Below are 19,285 nucleotides of genomic sequence, written 5' to 3' on the forward strand. Positions count from 1 at the left end.
CCCCGACCGCGGTCTATTCCTATCGCCCGCCGTCGCGTCGCAGCGCCGCAGGGAAAAATAGCCGTCACGCAGCCGCCCCCTCGCTCGGGCTCAGTCGTAAGCGCCTCCGTTTCCGCCGCTAATTCTGGCGCCGGCGCCGCGCCGCGTTCACAGTCCACAACGCAACGCGCCGCCGGCCCGAGTCGCTCGCCCGCTCCTCCGTGCTGACCTCCGCTCGAGCGCTGTGTGCTGTGATGTCGCGCCTGAAGGATGCCTACGGGGACCTGCGCAAGGAAATGACCGCGACGTTTGACCGCACCGACATCGTGTCCGTCGTGAGCGGCGGCAAGGCCGGCTACGCCAACCTCAAGCACCTGAACGTGGGCTCGCCCGGCAGCGACGTCAGCGACCTCGGAGACACGGCCGACCTGGAGGAGCTGCTGGCCCAGGGCTCCAGCCAAGGGCCGCAGACGCATCCTGGTGCGTTGCGTCGCCTTGGCGCTCTGCTGCGTATTCGGTGGCATTAACTGTGGCTCGTGTATGTGAACAGGTATTATCTGCTGCGCCATCTTCTCGTTCTCCGGCTTCTTCTTGCTGGTAAGGAGTGGTGATTCGATGGTGGCAGTACGTGCAATGAGATGCTAACCTGGTGATGGTGCTTGTTGGACAGCTCATTGTGGGCTGCATCGTGAGCAGCAACTCGCTTTACATTAAGGTGCGGCCGCCCGAGGGCAAGCCCAAGTCGTCGCTGGCGACGAGCATTTTCCTGGCGGCGTTCCTGTACCTGTGTGTCTTCGGCACCAGCATCATGTACTTCCTGCGCGCACGACGCGCACAGAAGGTCTATCAGCTCTCGCTCGACGTTCACGCCGATTAAGCGCCTGGAACAAGGCACTTCTAGTTAGGGTGCACGCGCGGCCAGCGCTCGCCCAGATGCACCGAACCTGTAGATTAGCAGTGGAGAACGAGAAGCAAACGATTAACACGACGAGCACACCATCACAACCAGCAGCGATATAGAGCGAAAGACGAGCATTCATATTTGAAGCGGACGGACCGAGGACACGACACGAGGAACGAAACATACCAGGCAGGCAGGCAAGCACCTCTCGGCAACGACCACGCAGGAACAGCGCGCATCCACGTGAACGACAAGCAGGCCGCCAAGACAGGCGCGAGTTGTCCCCGCACTCTTCATACCGCAAATAAATTAACTTCATCCTCCGTGCGCAGGCGTCTCCTTGCCCTCTTCTTGGTCCTTGGCCCCGCCTTCATTCTCGTCGTCCGCAGGTCCGTCGAACACAATGAGCAGGTTCTTCTCGAACGCAGCAGCAAGCACTTGCTCCGCAACCTCCACACGGGCCTTCTTCTTGCTGATAGCAGTGGCCACGGCAATCTGCTCGCCGTTCAGAAAGCCTGTGCACTTGAATTCGGTGACTTCCTTGTTCGGCGATACATCTTCAATGTCAAAGCGGGCTTGCAGCACTCCACGTTGAGTGAGCTGGTTCAGCAGAGGTAAAGGCTGGAGTTGTCGCTCCAGCCAACTGAGTCTTGTCGGCAACTGAGGTGAACTCTGAGGTATTTTCTGCGGTGCTGCTTGGACTGCAGGCTCGGATGTTAGCGGCTGTCCACTTGCCTTCGCACGCTCGAACCTCTCCAGGTACGTCAAGTCCTCTGGAACCAGCTTGCCAGCCGCTTGCTTATCTTGCCACAGCTTCTCGATTACGATTTTGCACGCTTCATTCTTCACGATTTTCTTGGAAACAGCTTGGACACCAGTCGCGAGCACCTCGCCCGTCGCACCGTTCACAATAGTACACTCGAAGAGCGGTTCTTCTCCCTTGTCAGCATTGTATCGGGGTTGGATATCCACCATCATCCTCTGCTTGATCTTCATGAAGTACACGTTCAGTCTCGCAGCAGCAAACATATCATCCTCTCTCGTCGGCAGCGGAGTCGAATCCACCCTTTGCTGCGTTTCCTGCTTGAACTGCTCTTCGCGCTCCTCCGTCGTCATCTCGAGAGGCGCCGAAGACTTCTTCGCTCCGCCGGCAATCGCGGCTTGCAACTGCTTCGCTCTGATCTCCGAGATCTCCGCCTGCTTCAAGGCCTGCTTCCTCTCCACCGCCTCGATCTCGTTGCGCAAGTTCAAGTACTGCGACTTGCCCGGGTGGAACTTCAACGCCGTGTCCAGCACCTCCTGCGCCTCCGTGTACCTATGCTCCAGCAGCCTCAGCTTGGCCATCGCGTACAGCGCCTTGCTGGACGCCTCGTCCACCGCGAGCGCCTTGCCCGCGTACTCGTTGATCAGCGACAGGTCCTTCATCTTGATGCCGCAGATGGCTACATTGTTGCACAGCGTGACGTATCGCTCCTGCAGGTCCAGGTCGTCCCAGTCGGCTGGAGACACCGTGCTGCCATAGTACTCGCTCTGCTGGTGCTTGAGCAGGGCCTCGATGCTCCGCTGGAAGGCGTTCCGGGCCGCGTAGAAGCTCTTCTCCTTGAACTTGTGCTTGCCGTCGCTCTGCGCGGCGTCCGCCTCCTGCAGGAGCTCGGGCGGCGTGTCGTCGTCGCGGTTCTGCAGCGCCAGCGCGTCCATCTTCTCCTCGGCGGCGCGCGCGTACCACTGGTCCAGCAGCTCGCCCTGCGCGTGCGCGTGCGGCTCGGCGTCGCGCATGCGCAGCAGCGTCTGGCGCACCTGCGGGTCCCACACCCAGTCCTCGAAGGAGCGCGACGCGTCCCGCACAAAGCTCAGCAGCAGCTCCTGCACGCCGCGCAGGGGCAGCAGCGGCTGCAGGAAGCGCTGCGTCTGCCTGTCGCTCGCGCCCAGCACGTCTCGCAGCTCCTCCATCGTCGACGTGCTCATGCGTGTCAGGATACTGAACTGTAGCCATGTCGTAAAAACTCCATCCCACACACACACGTAATTACGCGTCGTAAAAAACGGGGTTTGTCAGAGTGATGGTCATTTTGATGTACTTTACCCCATATTTCCTCGCCCTGACCGCCCGAACGGTAGAAGAAGCAACGCTTGGCCGGCAGCGGATCATGATGGCGGCTCCGGGCGCCGAGAAGACGCAGACGACGGAGGACGACGCGGCGCCGCAGCCGCCCTATACGGTCGAGCAGGACGCGCAGCAGGCGCGCCGCGCGCCCCGCGTGCGCCCCGTGCGGCTCTCGACGCGCGTGCACCCGGAGCTGCTGGTGCCGTTCCTGTACGGGGAGCGCGGCGGGCGCGGCGTGGGCGCCATCGTGAGCGCCACGGGCTGCGCCATCGACTACTGCGCGCTGTCGCCCGGCGAGGCGGAGCGCTCGCCGCAGTCGCAGGCCTTCGTGATGGACTTCCTGGTGTCGGGCGAGGCGCTGGAGGACGCCACGCGGCAGCTGCGCGCGCTGGTGGACAGGGTGCAGACGCACCTGCAGAAGAAGGCGACGCCCCCGAGAGGCCGCGAGCGGCAGGAGGCGCTGGCGGACGCGGCGGCGTCCAGGAGAGCGGCCGTCCCCGACGAGCGGTGGACGCAGAGGGACGAGGAGCAGCCGGACTGGCCCATGCAGAGACTGTACTACGGCCCGAGAGGGCGCCGCGAGCGGCCGAGGTTTAGGGACGTGGAGGCGGACGAGAAGAGCGAGTTTGTCATGCCGGCGAGGCGCCCGGCGGGCGACGCGGCAGCCGCCGACGCTGCGTGGAGCGAGCCTCCGCCGCCGCACTTTGTGGCTCGACGCCGCGTGCGGCGGTATCCGGACCACGCGCGATGGCATGGGCCGAGAGCGTATGCGGCGCAGAGGCGAGACGCGGGATACCCGATGTACGCGGCGCCGTCGCCGCAGGGGAAGGAACAGGGCCAGCGGATCGCGCGGACGCGACCGCGACATATTTATCAGGGGCCACCGAGCCACTTTGCACAGCCAGAGTACAGTCAGTATGAGTTCGGCGACGAAGCGCAGGAGAATGAGGGGGATTTCGCCCCGTACGATGAAGCAGTGGAACTCACGAACGAGAATGCCGGCGCGAACGACACGCCGGACTTTGTAGACGTCCCGAAGCAGCACCAGCCTATTCATCCACCTCGGAGAAGTCTTAAGCGTCCGCTTAGCAACATGCGAGGTGAAGGACCACCGCCACCTATTTACCGGCAACGAATGCCGTATATTTATGACTATGACTACGCCTATGAGGATGACGAGGACGAATGGATGACCGATGACGAAGAAATGGCTGTTGCCTATGGATACCCCCCTCAGTATCGCCATGTGGAGATTCCGGTTGTACGCCGGAGACGACGATTTGATAGTGTGAGTTCCCAACAATGGAGCAGTCCGGCTGCACTTGAGCATCAGCGGATGTACAAGCGACGTCGGATCCCCCGAGACGAGCTCCCTCTTGAGTATGAACCACATGCCGATGCTGTGGTGGGGGTGCCCAACACGGAACATATTATCCCACCCGATTCCTGTCGTCATGTGAGAACAACGTTTATGGACCAGCTCAATGAAGTCGCTGAGAGCACCGGTGACACTTCTCCTGAACGTGACGAAACTAATGCCGCGACAGGTCGGGGTCCAGTCGATAATGTAGCTAACCCGAGCGAGATACAGAATGACGATGCTGGCGGAAACGAAGAGTGCTCTCACGCCAACGAGAGTGCAAGAACAGACGAATATGATGGAGTGATGACAGGACCATCGGTCAGTACTGAGATCAACATTTCTGTGACAGAGGAAGAGCAGGAAAATTCTAGTCCAAATGGCAGGAGTACTGTCGCCGAAGTGGGGGCAAATATTGAGCCCCAACAGAGCGGATCGATCGAACGAGCGTCCCAAAGCGAAATAGTGCCGTTGGATGCGAGTACACCGCCCCAAAATGCGGTTGGTTACCCACCGCCAAGATCAGACATTGCTGCAACTTCCCCGACAAGGTATTCATACACTGTGCTAGAAATACTTACCATAATCAGTACTGACAACATTGTTTTGATATTATTCGAACAGGAAAACACGAAACTACCCTCTTGCTGAAGAAGAACATCGAATTGCTAGCCCTCCATCGTGTGTCGCAAACAATGCCATCGATCGCACCCCTGTTGGAAGATGTGAACCTGTCGAAACACGATCTAATATTGCTGAAGACAGTAGCTTTCAGACCCACGCACCGGTTTCTGCTGCAAACGCTGCTTGCCCAGCTGAAGATGTTGTCACGGACAGCATTCGGATCAACAACCACGTTATTGCCACGTTGAAAAGGTTGAATCAAGAAGAGGCAGCTTTCGTCTCCGCCAAGACGTCGTTAACGACTCAAAAAGAAAAATATCGTCGACTGGAAAGTGACAACAAACATCGCCACAGATTGGAGGCGTTGTGTGGTATTATTTATGACCTTCAGTGTCAGATCGGCTCTCGATTCTGTAGAATGGACCAATCGCGAAAGGAAGATCTGCTAAAGGGGTTGGATAGTTGTCTGCAAAAAGTACTGGCAGCGAACGATCAGACGCTTGAGCAGCAAGTTGAATCATTACAGAATGATTTGGAGCGTGTTCTCGGTATGGAGAAGGCAAACTTTTCCAGGAACGCTGTGAACATTGTGACAGCAACGATTGGAATTATGAAGAAAGCGACTGCGAACATATTCACACCTCGACCAACCTCCACTGAGAACCAGAACAATCTTGATGAAGCAGCTGATATGGACTGGGACGATGACGGCTTGTTTGAAGAGGCTGCTCCAAATGATCCGGCGGTTGATTCTGACGAACAAGAGAACTTTGTAGCGCAAATTTCTCCCAAGAAGTCCAACCTGAAGTTTGGAGGTGACTTTCTGGGTGTGAAACTGGAAGAAGGAGCTTCTCCACGCTGGCCGCGCGAGTTGCCACCTTTCGTATGGTCGCTCTTGGCTAGGGTAAGTACGTCAGACCCGCAGTCATACGTGATGAGGGTGACGCACAAGCGTCTTATGGATGAAATTGCGAAGGGTGACCCGTATTACTATTTGCACCCGACTCGTATCTCCAGGGATGCGGATGAGTCGCCACCTTTTCACTCGCCACCTCCCCACGCGTGTGAGTTTGGATGTCGAGGTGCATCAGCGCTGAAGTGGGAGCGGAAATTGGTATCGCAAATCAGTTCACGCATGAAATCGTTCGATAACGTGGCTTATTCGCTGGCTCGTAGTAGCGGTGGCAAGGAAGTTCTCAACCGCAAGAAGATGAACTCGATTATCCGTAAGCTGCACCTTGTAGCGATGCAGCTACACTCGCTGGTATCGCATCTTTATTGTGTTAAGGGTCAGACGACTTGCAAAGAGGTCGACTCGCTCCCGATCGCGCTGAACAACTCCCACTTCGAGCGGAAGATGGGAGTGTATAAGTCCAGATTAAAGCTTGTGGTGCCGCACAAGTATCAGCAACAGCAACAACCTCCGCAACAGCAGCAGTTGACTAGTACAAATGAGCCAGCCGAAGAGCTTCTGCGAGACACGTACGAGTTTTTTCCTGAGCTATTGCTTTGCGTTGATATCTGGGGGTACAATTATCGCGAAGGCCAGGCCAAGCGACATAACAGCAAAAGTGTGCTAGATGAAAGTCATTCTGGGGTTGTTTCGGAAGGAGCGTTGTTCCCACTCAGCTTTTTTCGTGGAGTCGAGCGCCTGGCATTTGATTTCGAGCACGACAGCAACGGTCTGCTCCGTTGTATCTGCGACGAACTGTTGAACATCGTATGTTTGTGGAACGACTTCAAATGGACTGACAATCTCGAGGCAGTACCTTTGGAGCGCATAGTATCTTTCGAGACGGACGTAACCGCCAGCATTCTCAAGATTTTGGAGCTTTATGCTCACCACCTGCAGGCGCTTTGGGCCGTACGCTTGTTGGACGAACCCGATCAGCTTCGACGCGTCCATTTCACGCAGTTCAATGCGTACTACAGTGATCGAAGCCAAGGCAGTCTGAATCCAAACAACATGGCACAATCACGAGCACCAAAACCACCGAAGACCATTTCTGGCGGTGGGGAATCAAATCGCGACCCAAACACTGTCGACAAATTAGTAGCCGATGAAATCGTGGAACAGCGTCTTGCTGAGGAATATTGGAACCGAAAGGTTACCGCGCTGTCTATTCACAATCCTCATGAAGACGTGATCGATGGATCCGATCTGAAGTCGTCCCAGTTATTATGTGCAGAAACTATTTGCACGTGGGACCAGCAAGCGCTGGTATCTTATTTATTGAGGTGGAGCGATGTGTACGCTATTCGTAGCGAGGTGAATACGCTCTCGGCCGTCACAAATCACATGCTGAAGCACGAAGTGCAGAATTACAGATTTGCTAGCCACGGCAGCGATTGCGACTCTGACCGAGGATTGGTCGACGCAGCGACAAAGCAGCTCCTTGCGGCCGTGAGTCGCGCTCAGATGCTGATTAGGGACGCTCTTGTAGGCACCGAAAAACTTGCTCTACACTCCGCATCCAGCCAACTGCCAGACGAGAGAAAGCACCTGACGTATTTAGAAGAAGACGTTGAGGCCGACGAGGCAAACCCGAGCGCACACCCCTCTAGTACGGAAAGGACCCCTTCGTGTCAGACTACTGCAGCTGCACCAATCGGCCGCACCGACGATGAACCAATGTCAGTGGGTGCTGCTCACGAGCGAAATATGCGAAACGGCGCGGCCAGCTCCACGACTGGTGCCCAGGAGGAAACAAGCTTTGAAGCTGGCATTTCTGTGGACCAACCCGAATTGAAGGACCTGATCCAGTTGCTGGCCGTCACGAAGCAGGACATGCAGGCGCTTTGCGGCCACAGACCGCGCTCAGCTCGGATGCGCGAAAAGGTGCAGGCGCAGTCTCTGCAGCTTGCTCGACAATCGGTTGAGATTTTCCGCAACATCAGAAACATGTACGGATCTCAGCGGCGATAATCGACAGATAGGAGCTGGAGAGACACGCGTTAAATTGGTGTCATTGTTCCGTATGAACGAGTAAGGTGCCCGAGGATTATAAATCGAAGCTCCAAATCTACTCTTTCTCGTCGTTTGCCGTTTGCTAGTGTACGAATCTTCTCTTCTCTGTCGTGCTGGTTGAGCGACTCCGATTCGATGACCGGTATTTAGGTGTGCTACACCCGCTGCTAGATCTGAAAGTGAGGATGCCCACACTGGACTTCGGGGGAGCAGTTGGATCATCGCGTGGAGCGAAATCACTCAAGAATTGCCTAAAAGCTTGGAAGTGCTAGCGGGATTTATTTGTGTACATTGCTTGCAGAGTGCTGGACGGCTCATGCGGGTTGGTTCTAATCGGCAAGAATATCCATCCTCTTGACAATATACAATTGATCCGAAATGGTATTCCACATAATATGTGGGAAACTAAAGTCAATCACAGCAGTAACGAAGCTACTCAAGCACTCGGCGGCAGGAAGAATACCCGTCGGCATATTCGAGGTATCCAGCCTACCACCAAGGCTGCAAGAATGGTTAAGCAGTTAATGCATTCGGACTGCCAGCAGCCTAGCATGGTCGTGAGCCGAATAGCTCGAACATTAGACAAAGCATTCCTCCTCCGGATGTGACAGTCTATCGAACGCACTTGGAGGGCCTGTGTGCGGCCGAGCTCTTGTACATTTACGTGCAAGTGCGGTAACCCAGCCCACGCGATCGTCCAGCCCTTATAAAGCACCGAGAGCCTCTGTGCCAAGAGCTGGCGTTCAGTGCACTGCACCCATACAGTTAGGCCGGGATCAGTTACCAGTGCTGGCCCCCATCACTACTTGCCACTTCCTGACCTTGCTGGAGAGCCCGCCATGGTCGGTCTAGTGGGGGTCGTGAAGAGCGGTCAATTGGAACTTGTTCGCACTGCATTGGCTCGAGCTGAAGACGTGGACACCAAGGACGAGGACGGCTGGACGGCTTTGACGTCGGCGGCCGCGGACGCTCGTTCGGATCTGCTCGAGTTGTTGCTGGAGTCGGGTGCTGGGATCGACGTCGCCAATCGGTGGGGGGAGACGGCATTGAGTCGCGCAGTGTTCGGCGGCCACGCGGGGGCGGCTCGGTTGCTGCTGGAAAAGGGGGCAGACGTCAACTGTGCCGACGAAGACGGCGACACGCCGCTGCACGTGGCGGTGCTGGCGAGACAGCTCGAGCTGGTGCATTTGCTGCTGGAGAGAGGTGCTGACGTGGAGGCGAGGAACGAGGCGGGGGTCACGGCGTGGGGCTTGGCCTGTCGAGACGGACTGAGGGAGATCGCGGAGGTGATCCAAGGGTATCGGCTGCAGACCGGTCGAGGTCATGGGAGAGTGTGGCGAGTTGTTCGCGGCGTGGGGGAATGGGTCTCCTCGTACTGGGTCGGGGTGGCTCCTGTCCGAGAGCCTGAGGAGGAGGTTGAGGGGCAGGACGGAGGAGCTGGCTTTGGGGAGGATCGACATGACCAGCAGACGGCTAGTTGTGGTGGAGAACGGAGTGTCACGGTGCTACTGCCAGTTTTGCTGGAGCTGTGTGGGGGAATGGAGGAGACACAGGATATCTGCGAAGACATGCTGGAGCGGCTACGGAGAGTGCAAGTGCTGGTTGAAGAGAGCGAAAGTGCTGCGTTTACTCGGACGAAAACGAGTCTTCAGGGTGTCACCAAGCGCTTTCATGAGTTTCTGATCCAACACACGAAGCAGACCTCCGTTGTCAGGTTGGCCAGCACGCGCACTATCCTCGGGCTTCTACGAGATTTCCACTGTGAAATTGATGCGATAATTGCTCCAGTAGCCCCGGCGCAGTCGATCTCTATCCTCACGAACTGGAGAGAGCGCTGGGATGACGCAGTACTGGAAGTGGAGAACCGACTGAAGACTTCATGGGGTTCAAACTCGTCCGAATTATCTCGTGAGCTGCCTGACGCAGCCTCACAGACCGGGGCTCTGCTCCTGTTGAACAGCGAGAGTATCCGCCACAAGGCGAGATACAGTGCTCAATCTCACAAGCTGCTAGAATCAGCCTCAAAGAGAATCGCTCGAATGTCTGGCGCTCCCATTCCCGAGATCCCCGAGTGGTTTGTTCCTCGCCACGAAGTTCAGCGGCAACCCAAGCCATTCGCCTCGGGGTCGTTCGGAAAAGTCTATCGAGGGGTGTGGCGAGGCTCGAAAGTTGTCATCAAGTGCGTGACAGTAACCTCGGCTTTTGAGAAGAAATCTTTCCTGCGAGAAGCGCGGATTTGGCACAGAGCTCGCCACCCGCACATTGTAAACTTCTTTGGCGCCTGTTACGACAGCCAGCCGTGCTTTTTCATCTGCGAAGAGGCTACGAATGGTAATTTGGTGGATTATCTGGACAAGAAGAAGGCGGAAGGACGGACACTGACTTGGAAAAAGCTTCTCGAAGCGGCGTTGGGGCTCGAGTATCTGCATCAGAATGGCATCGTTCATGGAGACCTCAAGTGCAACCAGATCCTGGTAAGTGGCGAAGGCATAGCCAAGTTGACAGACTTTGGATTCAGTTTTGTATCATCTGGGTCAAAACCTACAGGATCCGGAGGCGCTATTCGGTGGAGGGCACCGGAATGTCTGGGGTGCAACGGTCAGATTCCAACATTCGAGTCAGATGTGTACTCGTTTGGGATGTGTGTAGTGGAGGCCCTTACGTACGATGTTCCATGGGGAGTTTACCTCCCGGACGCTGCCGTCATGGATCATCTTCGACACCGACAGTTTATTCCTCGGCCGCAACAATTCGCGAGCGACATTGAATGGAGTTTCGTGTTGGCTTTGTGTGCTTTTGAACCTTCAAGGCGAATGGACCTCGTCGATGCGATCAAACAGCTTCAAATCTTCGCATGCGGAGGACCTGTTCCTGGTGAACCATTCTGGATGGTAGCGTTGGGCGGTCACAAAAACCAGGATCCACGCCATTCTAAGAGAACGTCGTCGGATAATGATCGGATTCGGCACGCATCAACAAAAGCCTTCTACACGCTACTCGGTCTAACAGCACGCAGGCGCTACTTGCGTGTTCAACGAGCAATTCGAACTCTACAGATCGTGTTTCGCTACAAGAAGTGGAGACGACAACAGAGATACGAAGCTCTGCGCAACACATCCACCCAAAAATTGCTGGATTTTCTGCTGACAGCCTGCCAGCGTAACAAGTACTTGCGCTTCGTCAATGCTGTACGAACACTCCAGTGCCGCTTTCGCTATCGCCGTATGCGTCGTGCCAGCGCTGAGGAAGATACCGAGATCCACGATACATCATTTGCAGGCCAGGCGAAACCCGAAACTGAGTCGACACAGAGTTCATGGCCGACCACGGCCGGAGTTCCCAGTACAGCTCCAATATCAGTATCGTTCCCATCGAATCGGACAGGGTCGCAAAGAGCGCAAGTTCGTCACCCAATGGATGCTTCATTAACAACGACGACTCGCTCGCCATGGGTAAACGACGAAGATCAATTGAATTGCTTCATCTGCAGCAAACACTTTACAATTTTCCGACGCAAGCACCATTGCCGCGTATGCTTCCAGATCATCTGCCACAATTGCTCTCTGACACGGAAGAAGATGCGCGTGTGTGCTGTCTGCGCCGGTCTTCGCTCTGCGGGTGATCCACACTTTACTACGGCGCTGGTTGAAAACTCTGGAGATTTTCTCACAAGACTTCGAACTCGTTTCAGTAGTTCGCGAGGCGGACAAGAAGCCACGACATACGCCGCTCCTGGCGCCACACACGGCGATGCCTTTTCCTCGACAGTCACGAACGTAAGTAGTCTGGAGCAGCAAGGATTGTGGACAGACGATGAGATCACGGCTGCTCGGATTCCGCGAAGTTCCATCACAATACAAACTGTCATAAGCCGCGGTGCGTATGGGTTAGTGCACCTTGGCACCTGGAAGAGCAGGCAAGTTGCTGTCAAGACGCTACTCCCCGAATCCCGGAAGAGTATTTTGGAGATCAATCAGTTCCTTGCAGAGGCGAAGATGATCGCAACGATGGAGCATCCATGCATCGTAAACCTCGTCGGAGTGGCATGGGAATCCTTGGCGGACGTGTGCATGGTGGTGGAGTACATGGATGGAGGAGATCTGCGCTCGCTGTTGGACCGGTACGAGCGAATTCAGCACCCAGTCGGCTTCGATATTGACAAACTCAACATTGCAATGAACGTGTGCGAAGCTATTACGTACCTGCACTCTTTGTTGCCGCCAGTGCTTCATCGCGACTTGAAATCCCGCAATATTCTTCTAAATCGTGCTTTGCAAGCAAAAGTGACGGACTTTGGTGTCTCGCGGGAGTACGTGGATCAAACGATGACGGCTGGGGTGGGAACGTGTCTGTGGATGGCGCCTGAAGTTATCACAGGGATGCAGTACGACGCGAAGGCGGACATCTTTTCTTTTGGTGTTGTACTGTCGGAACTCGACAAACACTCACGACCGTATTTCCAAGAGAGTGCAACCATGTCCGGCGGGCAGTCTGCAGTAGTCAAAGCAGCGGTGCCTGCAATACGGTTAATGCAGGGCATAGCTGCTGGGACGCTTCGAGTCACATTTTCGCGGGACTGCCCTCAAGCAATGGTAAAGCTGGGCAACTCTTGTACTTCTTTGGACCCTGCACAACGCCCGACGGCTGCCGAGGTAGCGTACAAACTTCAATGCGTGTTGCGTGATTTCTACTAACGTTAGGTGAAGAGAGATACTTGTATGTATCGCACAAGTCTCCACCAAAGTATAGCATTATAGTACCCGGTACCAGTACCGGTACTGTACGTGACCTACACTACTTTGTAGATTCAGTAACATGCACATTAACCAGGTTAGGCCAAATGTTCCTCGTACAAACCTGAAGACACACTGTTGTGCATTATTTCTGGCATTTACTGGAGTCTGACAGCATAAGAAAAGAAGAACAGTTCTAGTATTGTCTTATTGTGAGCGCACTTTATAATTTTCGTTCCACGAAGGAACCTCAACCATGGCTCGCGTGATGCCCGTGTCGAGTCCCCACCTCCAAGAAATTCGAGAAACGGTGGGGACTGATACCAACGACAGCCTGCATCAGCATGAATACACCGCACTCTGGGCATTCATGGTATTTCTGCATGCACTCTGTGCTACGTTCTTGTTATCTTGCGCCAAGCTCTACCGGATCATGGAAAATGATTATCTCCACTACTTTGCAAACTTACTCGCCCCAGAGCGTGACAGACACTTCCGAGTTGTTGGCGTTATGCTCGGAGTCCTGGGTGCAGCTCACGGGGTTCAGCTTCTCAATCACATTGGAGCATACATCACGGCTCGACGCCTGACAATCCAACGGGTGAATCTGAGCGCTGATATTGTAAGTTTCGTTTCTTTTGGGGTGAGGAAGCTGGGATATTGGCCAGAATATCGATCGGTAAAATCTCGAGAGGGCTGGCGCTACCATGATGAAAACAGAAGCAACGCAGCCTATGCGCGAATATTCGCGATACGTAAGATTGTGGAAATGGTCACGCAGGTCCCGAATGCGTATTTGTACAGCACGCTAATTACGCGCCCGTGGATAAACCATACGAAGGTGGCACTCGTAGTTGCAACTGTTGGTCGGCTCTCATTATCCATCAAATGCTGTTGCGATCCGGGTCTGTGACTATAACACGTAGATCGATTCGGATTGTAGCGGTTGTTATCGACACATTGATTTCTACTTCGACCGCCATCTTCCTCCCAAGCGCCATCTTCTTACCGTACGCTTTGAAATTTGACTTCAAAAACCTCAGCTTCCCAGACACTTTGCTCTACGGCGATACGGAATGTCTCAACCTTGTACTGGAGAATCGAGTGTTCTTCTTCTTGTCATGGACGAACGCGCTGATCAAAGTGGTGCCCCACGTGAGCGTCTTTCTTTGCCTGCAAGCGATTGCGACGTTGTTATATTCAACACGACCCGGTTCCGCCTTCCCCAAAGCGAACATCACGAGCGAACCTCCAACAAGTCACTCTGGCAAGGCATCAAGCATCACGACGGCTACGTTCCGTGTATTGGCACGCACCACCGCTGGCGTGAATACTTCCACTCGACTTCATCGCATCGCCCTACCTTCAATTTTCATTGTTACCGGAGGAATTGTCCTCGTCCTGCATCTTAAAGCACAGTATGGTATCGTGAGCGGCGATATTGGGGTGATAGAAGAAAGCATGTGTCTACAGCACATGCACCCCTGGCTTGCTTCGAACTTCAGCTGTGCCATTATCAAGTATAACTGCTATCGCGCGGACGTGCCGACCCCTCCTCCGAACAGCCTTGGTTGGTTGGAACGCGAGGTTCTGCGAAGGATCACGTTCATGCATTGCCCACGTCTGATTGTCCCACCGGTCATTCGTGACTTTCGGTATTGAACTTTGGAACTCAACGCTTGAGAGGTGGGGAGAAGAAGCCGCGCTTTCTGCTCAGTTGCACCAGAATATGCTCTTCGTTATCTTTGTGTTTGTGAATTTGACTGCTATTCCACCTGGAATGCTCCAGTCCCCGCTGCCTGAACAGTTGACTGACTTGGAGTTTATTCACACAAATCTCACTACAATTACCGAAGACGTCATGGAGCCATGGAGAGGGGTCGCTATTATATACATTGAGCACGCACAACTAAGCTCTTTTCCCAGCGTGTTCAAGCACCTCTCGGTATTAGGCGAGCTTTCGCTGATCGACAACAAAATCGAGACAACGCCTAGCGACGTACTGCTCACAGCGGCCGCAAAGTACTATTACGATTTATCACTGTCTCGAAATCCCCTGAGAGAATTACCGGATGCTCGAATCGACGACTTTCACATCTCCTACCTGTCTTTGGAGTTCACTCAGCTGACAGAATTGCCTGTGTGGGTACGACCGTTTGGGAATCCATATCGTTGAGTGGATCTCCTGTCTGCGATGGTGGAAATCACACTAAACTTCCTCGGACCGCATTGTGTGGGGAGAACGATCAGGACTGGGACCCCCTCGGCGACAATCGCTATCCGATATACCTCATCCAACCATTTCGATCATTGACTGCGTAGTTGGAACTGCTAGTGCTTTTAACGATCGTTGGTAAGGAAAGAAAGGAAAAGAAAATATCACGGTGATCATAAGCTTTTTCCTTTTAAAATTTGCAGTGTATAGGTCAAGAAGCACGGGAGGAGGAATCGTTTGCAAATTTTGCTGTGATCATTCTGCATGATATTAATATTGGTTGTTTATAGGACTTCATTCTTGCCCGGATGTCAACAATAGATCTCGTCCTGCCCGTACTGCACGGCTTTGGCTATTATCATTACTCTGGTAATGGCAGCGACACCAATCTAGGAAGATGCCGGCAGGAAACATGTCGAGTTCGTCGATACCGAAGCTGCAAGTCAAGCCACAAGGTTCCACCGCATCGAAGCGCCGTTCAGTACGTTTAGCAGCCGTTGGCCGCGGAAAGCAGTACATTGTTCAGACCAAGCAGAAGCGGGATATCATGAAATGGCAAGTTTTCAACATCGTTCGCCGGCTTGTGGTAATCGCGGCTGCTTTCTTGTACATTTACATCTCCATGATGGCTCCTTGGCGCACGATGGAGGTTCTAAGGGATATGTCGAACCCCACCCAATCTTTTGGAGTTTTCACGTCGTCACTAATTGGAGGCTACGTTGGAGACGGCCTTATGAGAGACAGTCCGCTGGTGCAGGATGTTTTAGGTGGAGATACAACGCCGCGTGACTACGTGCTGTTTCTCGAGTCTGAGACGAAGACCTCTGTCGACAATTGCTCTGAGGTTTCTCTTTTCGTATCCGACATGTACAACTACGGCTTCTTGACCCACCAATACTTGGAAATGGTGAACGACACTAGCTACAACATCACTATTCTCGATGAACTCGAGCTCGTGGTGGTTGTGGTGGACTGTAGTTTTACGCCGCTGACGAAGGGTGATCGGTCATCGGCGCGCGTTTTCAACTTGGTTCGTTCTCGTGAAGACCCTAGTGATTTGTACATGATAATGATGTCGCTATCTGTGCAAGACTACGAAGTACGCGCGCACAGCAAGTATGGACCGGCCCTCTTAGGAATGCTCACAGTAATTCATGACATGCAAGAAAGCAACCCGGAACAAGTTTACCTGGTAGCACCGACCTATCCGTACCAACGCTCTCTTGAGTTTGTGGCCTACGAGTTCGTGGGGACAACAAATGAAAGCTACTTGGAGTTGCGTAGTGTGCCCCAAGATCCGCTCACTGAACCGGTTATGGACTTGCTTACAACCAGGAAACGAGGCTTCTTCGATGGCGACGTGCAGTCGAATATTAATTACATGTACACACTACAAAACGCAGTGGATGCGAAAAGCGCGTTGACAACCTGGGAGTGGTTTGGACAACCAACAACTACAGATGCATGGGCTTGGGTGCACGGGCTCCACTTCTTCTTTGGGATGCAGATGATTTTTTCTCTCGTCGTGCTGTGCATCATAAGCTACCAAAATATTCGCGCAGGCAAAGTATGGTTGGGGGATCCCTTTTCGTCTGTGTCAACTACGACACTCGTTGGACGAGCCGTTCTGGTGTTAATTTCGTGGTTTGTAGACTCGTTCTGGTCAGTATTCGAGCTGAGCATGTCGAACGCTTCCACCCTCTCGGGCAATGAGATCGTTTTCATCCACAAGGAGCTGGTGTATGCTGACGTTTTGGTTGTGTACCTCGGCTTGGTTGCACTGATCAGTACAGCTATTCGAGAGCGAATTGACCCTGGGGTTGCTATCTTCTTGTTCGAAATTGTTCATGCTTATCGATTCAGCATACTGCGTGCTTCGTCGGCAGTGTTAAATGGGGTAGTTTCGTATTCCAACGAACTTTTCCTCCTTGGTGACGAGTGGGTGCCGCCTGTGGTGAACGCGATGTCCCCAATGGACTTCTGGTCCGCCTTCCAGATCCCCACAAAGAGTGCCAACTTCATCGCAACCTCATTTTTCCCCAGATTGATTTTGCTAGTTGTAATCGCAAACTATGCCATATTGCGGAAGTTCTATCGATATTTCTACCCCGAAGAAATCGACCTCAAATCGGCCCAAACTGGCGATCGATCAGGAAATGAGAAAGCAGCACTCGCTCTAAAAGGACACCTGACAAATTTCGAAATCTCGACGGGTGCAGAGCTGCAAACCCGCTTCGGTATCATCTCAGACTACAAAAACTACGTTTACTTCAAAGGGATGAAGTTCGCATCGGCGGACGGTGTATACTGCTCGGGGTACGTCATCGTGAATGGTAAGTTCCTGGTGGGCTCGAAGGATTTACTAGCAATTGTGATGATCAAACTGGTTCGCTCCCGCTTCAGAAATGTGTACGCGTATGAGGTGGAGGGCAATGGTGTTAAGGATACGGCACGGTTGGTGTATCCTGACACCTTCACGTGGACGGATTTGTGGCGCCTGAACGTATCGGTGCTGCTCTAGATGAATAAACGCAAATTCTATCATTTTAATTCCTCCGACGCTGCCATGAAGGCTACCAGCTACAACAAAGAATGAATAGATTCAGGCTACTTGCAACGCACGGAAAGTGTCCCCCTCCCCTTCGCACTGCTTTCAGAACTCCTCGGTCACAGCGAAAATAGCTGGCCATTTCTGCCTCTTGGCAAGCCAGGATGCAACCATCGTTAAATTTTGAATGAATATTATAATTCAACGTAAATGGCAATAAAATTATATTGGTACAGCTGTAAAAGAAAACAAACCTAATTATCGATACGTTAATTTAAAAGCAGGCCTGGTGACTAGGCTCTTATCGAAGGGAGATTTCCTCAACACGTGAACCCCAACTCAAAAAGCTATTCTCGAAGGGTTCTTTCCATCGGGATGATAATTATCAGATCGACAGGAACAAATACACCGCCACACTATCAATGCCGCCTACAAGCGGCGATGAAGAACAGTGATCAAACCTATAGCGAGCAGGGCCAGTGTTCGGTAAGGTCGAATCTTCAGTCGTTTTCACAAATACAGGCTCCATTAACCCACTTGTTCAGGGTAGAAATACCGGAAGATTTTTAAATAAAACGAGGAGTTAAGTTGGTCATGACCACCGGTTGTTGAAGCCTATTAGAAGTCTAATGCCGGATTTCGTTGAGGCTTCTCGACCGCCCCGGTGATCAGAATAGTCAAGCAAGGCTTCCACCATGTTAGTTTTTGCAGCTTCAAGTAAAGCCACCGCAACGCTTGCAGACTCACTTTTGTCAACAAGCACACTGGCCACATTTACAGAGGTGTACCTGACCGCTGTCCTAAGCCAGCGCATCACGAACGTCGACTTTGCCATACTTTAAAAACACTGTTGCAAGATCTCCAAATCGTCATTTGTCAAGGCTTGCTCCAGCATAACCGTAACCAAATATTCCATCTGAGCGTTTGCCAATTCTTGGCTTTACACATTTCTAGCAATACCTTCTCGAATTCTCGCTGGCGGTTAACCACTGCATAACACAGAACGCCACCCACGTACGAAGCGCTTTCCTTTGCTTGTAGTCTGAGTATCTCCATCCGGCCAGCATTTGTAGCGCCGATCATGGCGCTAGTGACTGCAGATTGGATCGGATTGGTGAGCCGACTGCTTCCTCACGTTAGATTTCGCCCGGTTGTTTCCATTGAGAACACTTTTTCAAGCACTTTGTCGATCAGCGGGAGCCTCTGCAGTATCAATCGCGTTGTGTCCGCAGCGATCACCGCCGCCGTGTTCCCAAGGACCGACATAACCTCAAATTCATCAGCAGCCTCGACCAGCAGCTCGACGGGTTCCAATGTGTCCGCCCTCCAGAGCTTTCTCCAAAGCCTCCCGTGCGTGCTCCTACCCACCATTGCCGCATAGCCATTGCCCGCTGCTGCTACGAGAGCTCCGTTCGTCTCAATGGAGCGAGTGCAACATGGCCGTTGGCAGCCGCCGTCACTAGCAACTGTTCCCAATCCGAGCCATATCGGCGTGTGACCGTACCGCGAACAGGACTGTCTCGAGGTGGTTGTGGTGCGTGGCTTCCGTGAGCTCCTGCAGCCCCAGTTGGAGCCTCGGGTAGAACACTGTAGCACCTCCACCTGGCCGTTAGACGCCGCGCCGATCCTCGTCTGGCTCGCCATGCAGCCTCTGAAGGATGTCGAGGCGTCCGAGGGCAGCAGTTGCGTCCATGGCGCCGACTGTACAGGGCCAGAAACCCTCGAACGCTGTGAATACGTGCCGCAGGTCGTTGTAAACAGCGGCGTCGATGGTCGACGGCAGGATGAACTCGTTGACTAGCGCGGGCACGGAACCGACAACAGAATCGGAGCCACTTGGTGATCTCTGGCGT

General features: G+C 53.7%; 4 protein-coding genes across 4 annotated transcripts; 3 read left to right on the forward strand and 1 right to left on the reverse strand.

The window, feature by feature from the left end:
- Window positions 1-233: 233 nt before the first annotated feature.
- On the forward strand, window positions 234-856 carry IUM83_02551 (uncharacterized protein; the record flags this gene model as incomplete). The annotated part of the gene is made up of 3 exons (XM_067926477.1): window positions 234-459; window positions 530-576; window positions 650-856. The coding sequence occupies 3 exons, from the start codon at window positions 234-236 to the stop codon at window positions 854-856; spliced, it is 480 nt and encodes a 159-aa protein (XP_067796434.1).
- Window positions 857-1,195: 339 nt separating this feature from the next.
- On the reverse strand, window positions 1,196-2,845 carry IUM83_02552 (uncharacterized protein; the record flags this gene model as incomplete). The annotated part of the gene is made up of 1 exon (XM_067926478.1): window positions 1,196-2,845. One exon carries the CDS (start codon window positions 2,843-2,845, stop codon window positions 1,196-1,198), a length of 1,650 nt encoding a protein of 549 aa, XP_067796730.1.
- A 182-nt stretch (window positions 2,846-3,027) lies between these two features.
- IUM83_02553 (uncharacterized protein) lies at window positions 3,028-7,894 on the forward strand (the record flags this gene model as incomplete). Its single annotated transcript, XM_067926479.1, has 5 exons — window positions 3,028-4,084; window positions 4,866-4,895; window positions 4,969-5,025; window positions 5,445-6,194; window positions 7,608-7,894. 5 exons carry the CDS (start codon window positions 3,028-3,030, stop codon window positions 7,892-7,894), a joined length of 2,181 nt encoding a protein of 726 aa, XP_067796433.1.
- An 881-nt stretch (window positions 7,895-8,775) lies between these two features.
- On the forward strand, window positions 8,776-17,405 carry IUM83_02554 (putative transmembrane protein; the record flags this gene model as incomplete). Its single annotated transcript, XM_067926480.1, has 2 exons — window positions 8,776-10,410; window positions 15,264-17,405. The coding sequence occupies 2 exons, from the start codon at window positions 8,776-8,778 to the stop codon at window positions 17,403-17,405; spliced, it is 3,777 nt and encodes a 1,258-aa protein (XP_067796721.1).
- Between the last annotated feature and the right edge of the window lie 1,880 nt (window positions 17,406-19,285).

This window comes from Phytophthora cinnamomi (assembly GCF_018691715.1).
Source record: "Phytophthora cinnamomi strain GKB4 chromosome Unknown Contig16, whole genome shotgun sequence".
Lineage (NCBI taxonomy): Eukaryota > Oomycota > Peronosporomycetes > Peronosporales > Peronosporaceae > Phytophthora > Phytophthora cinnamomi.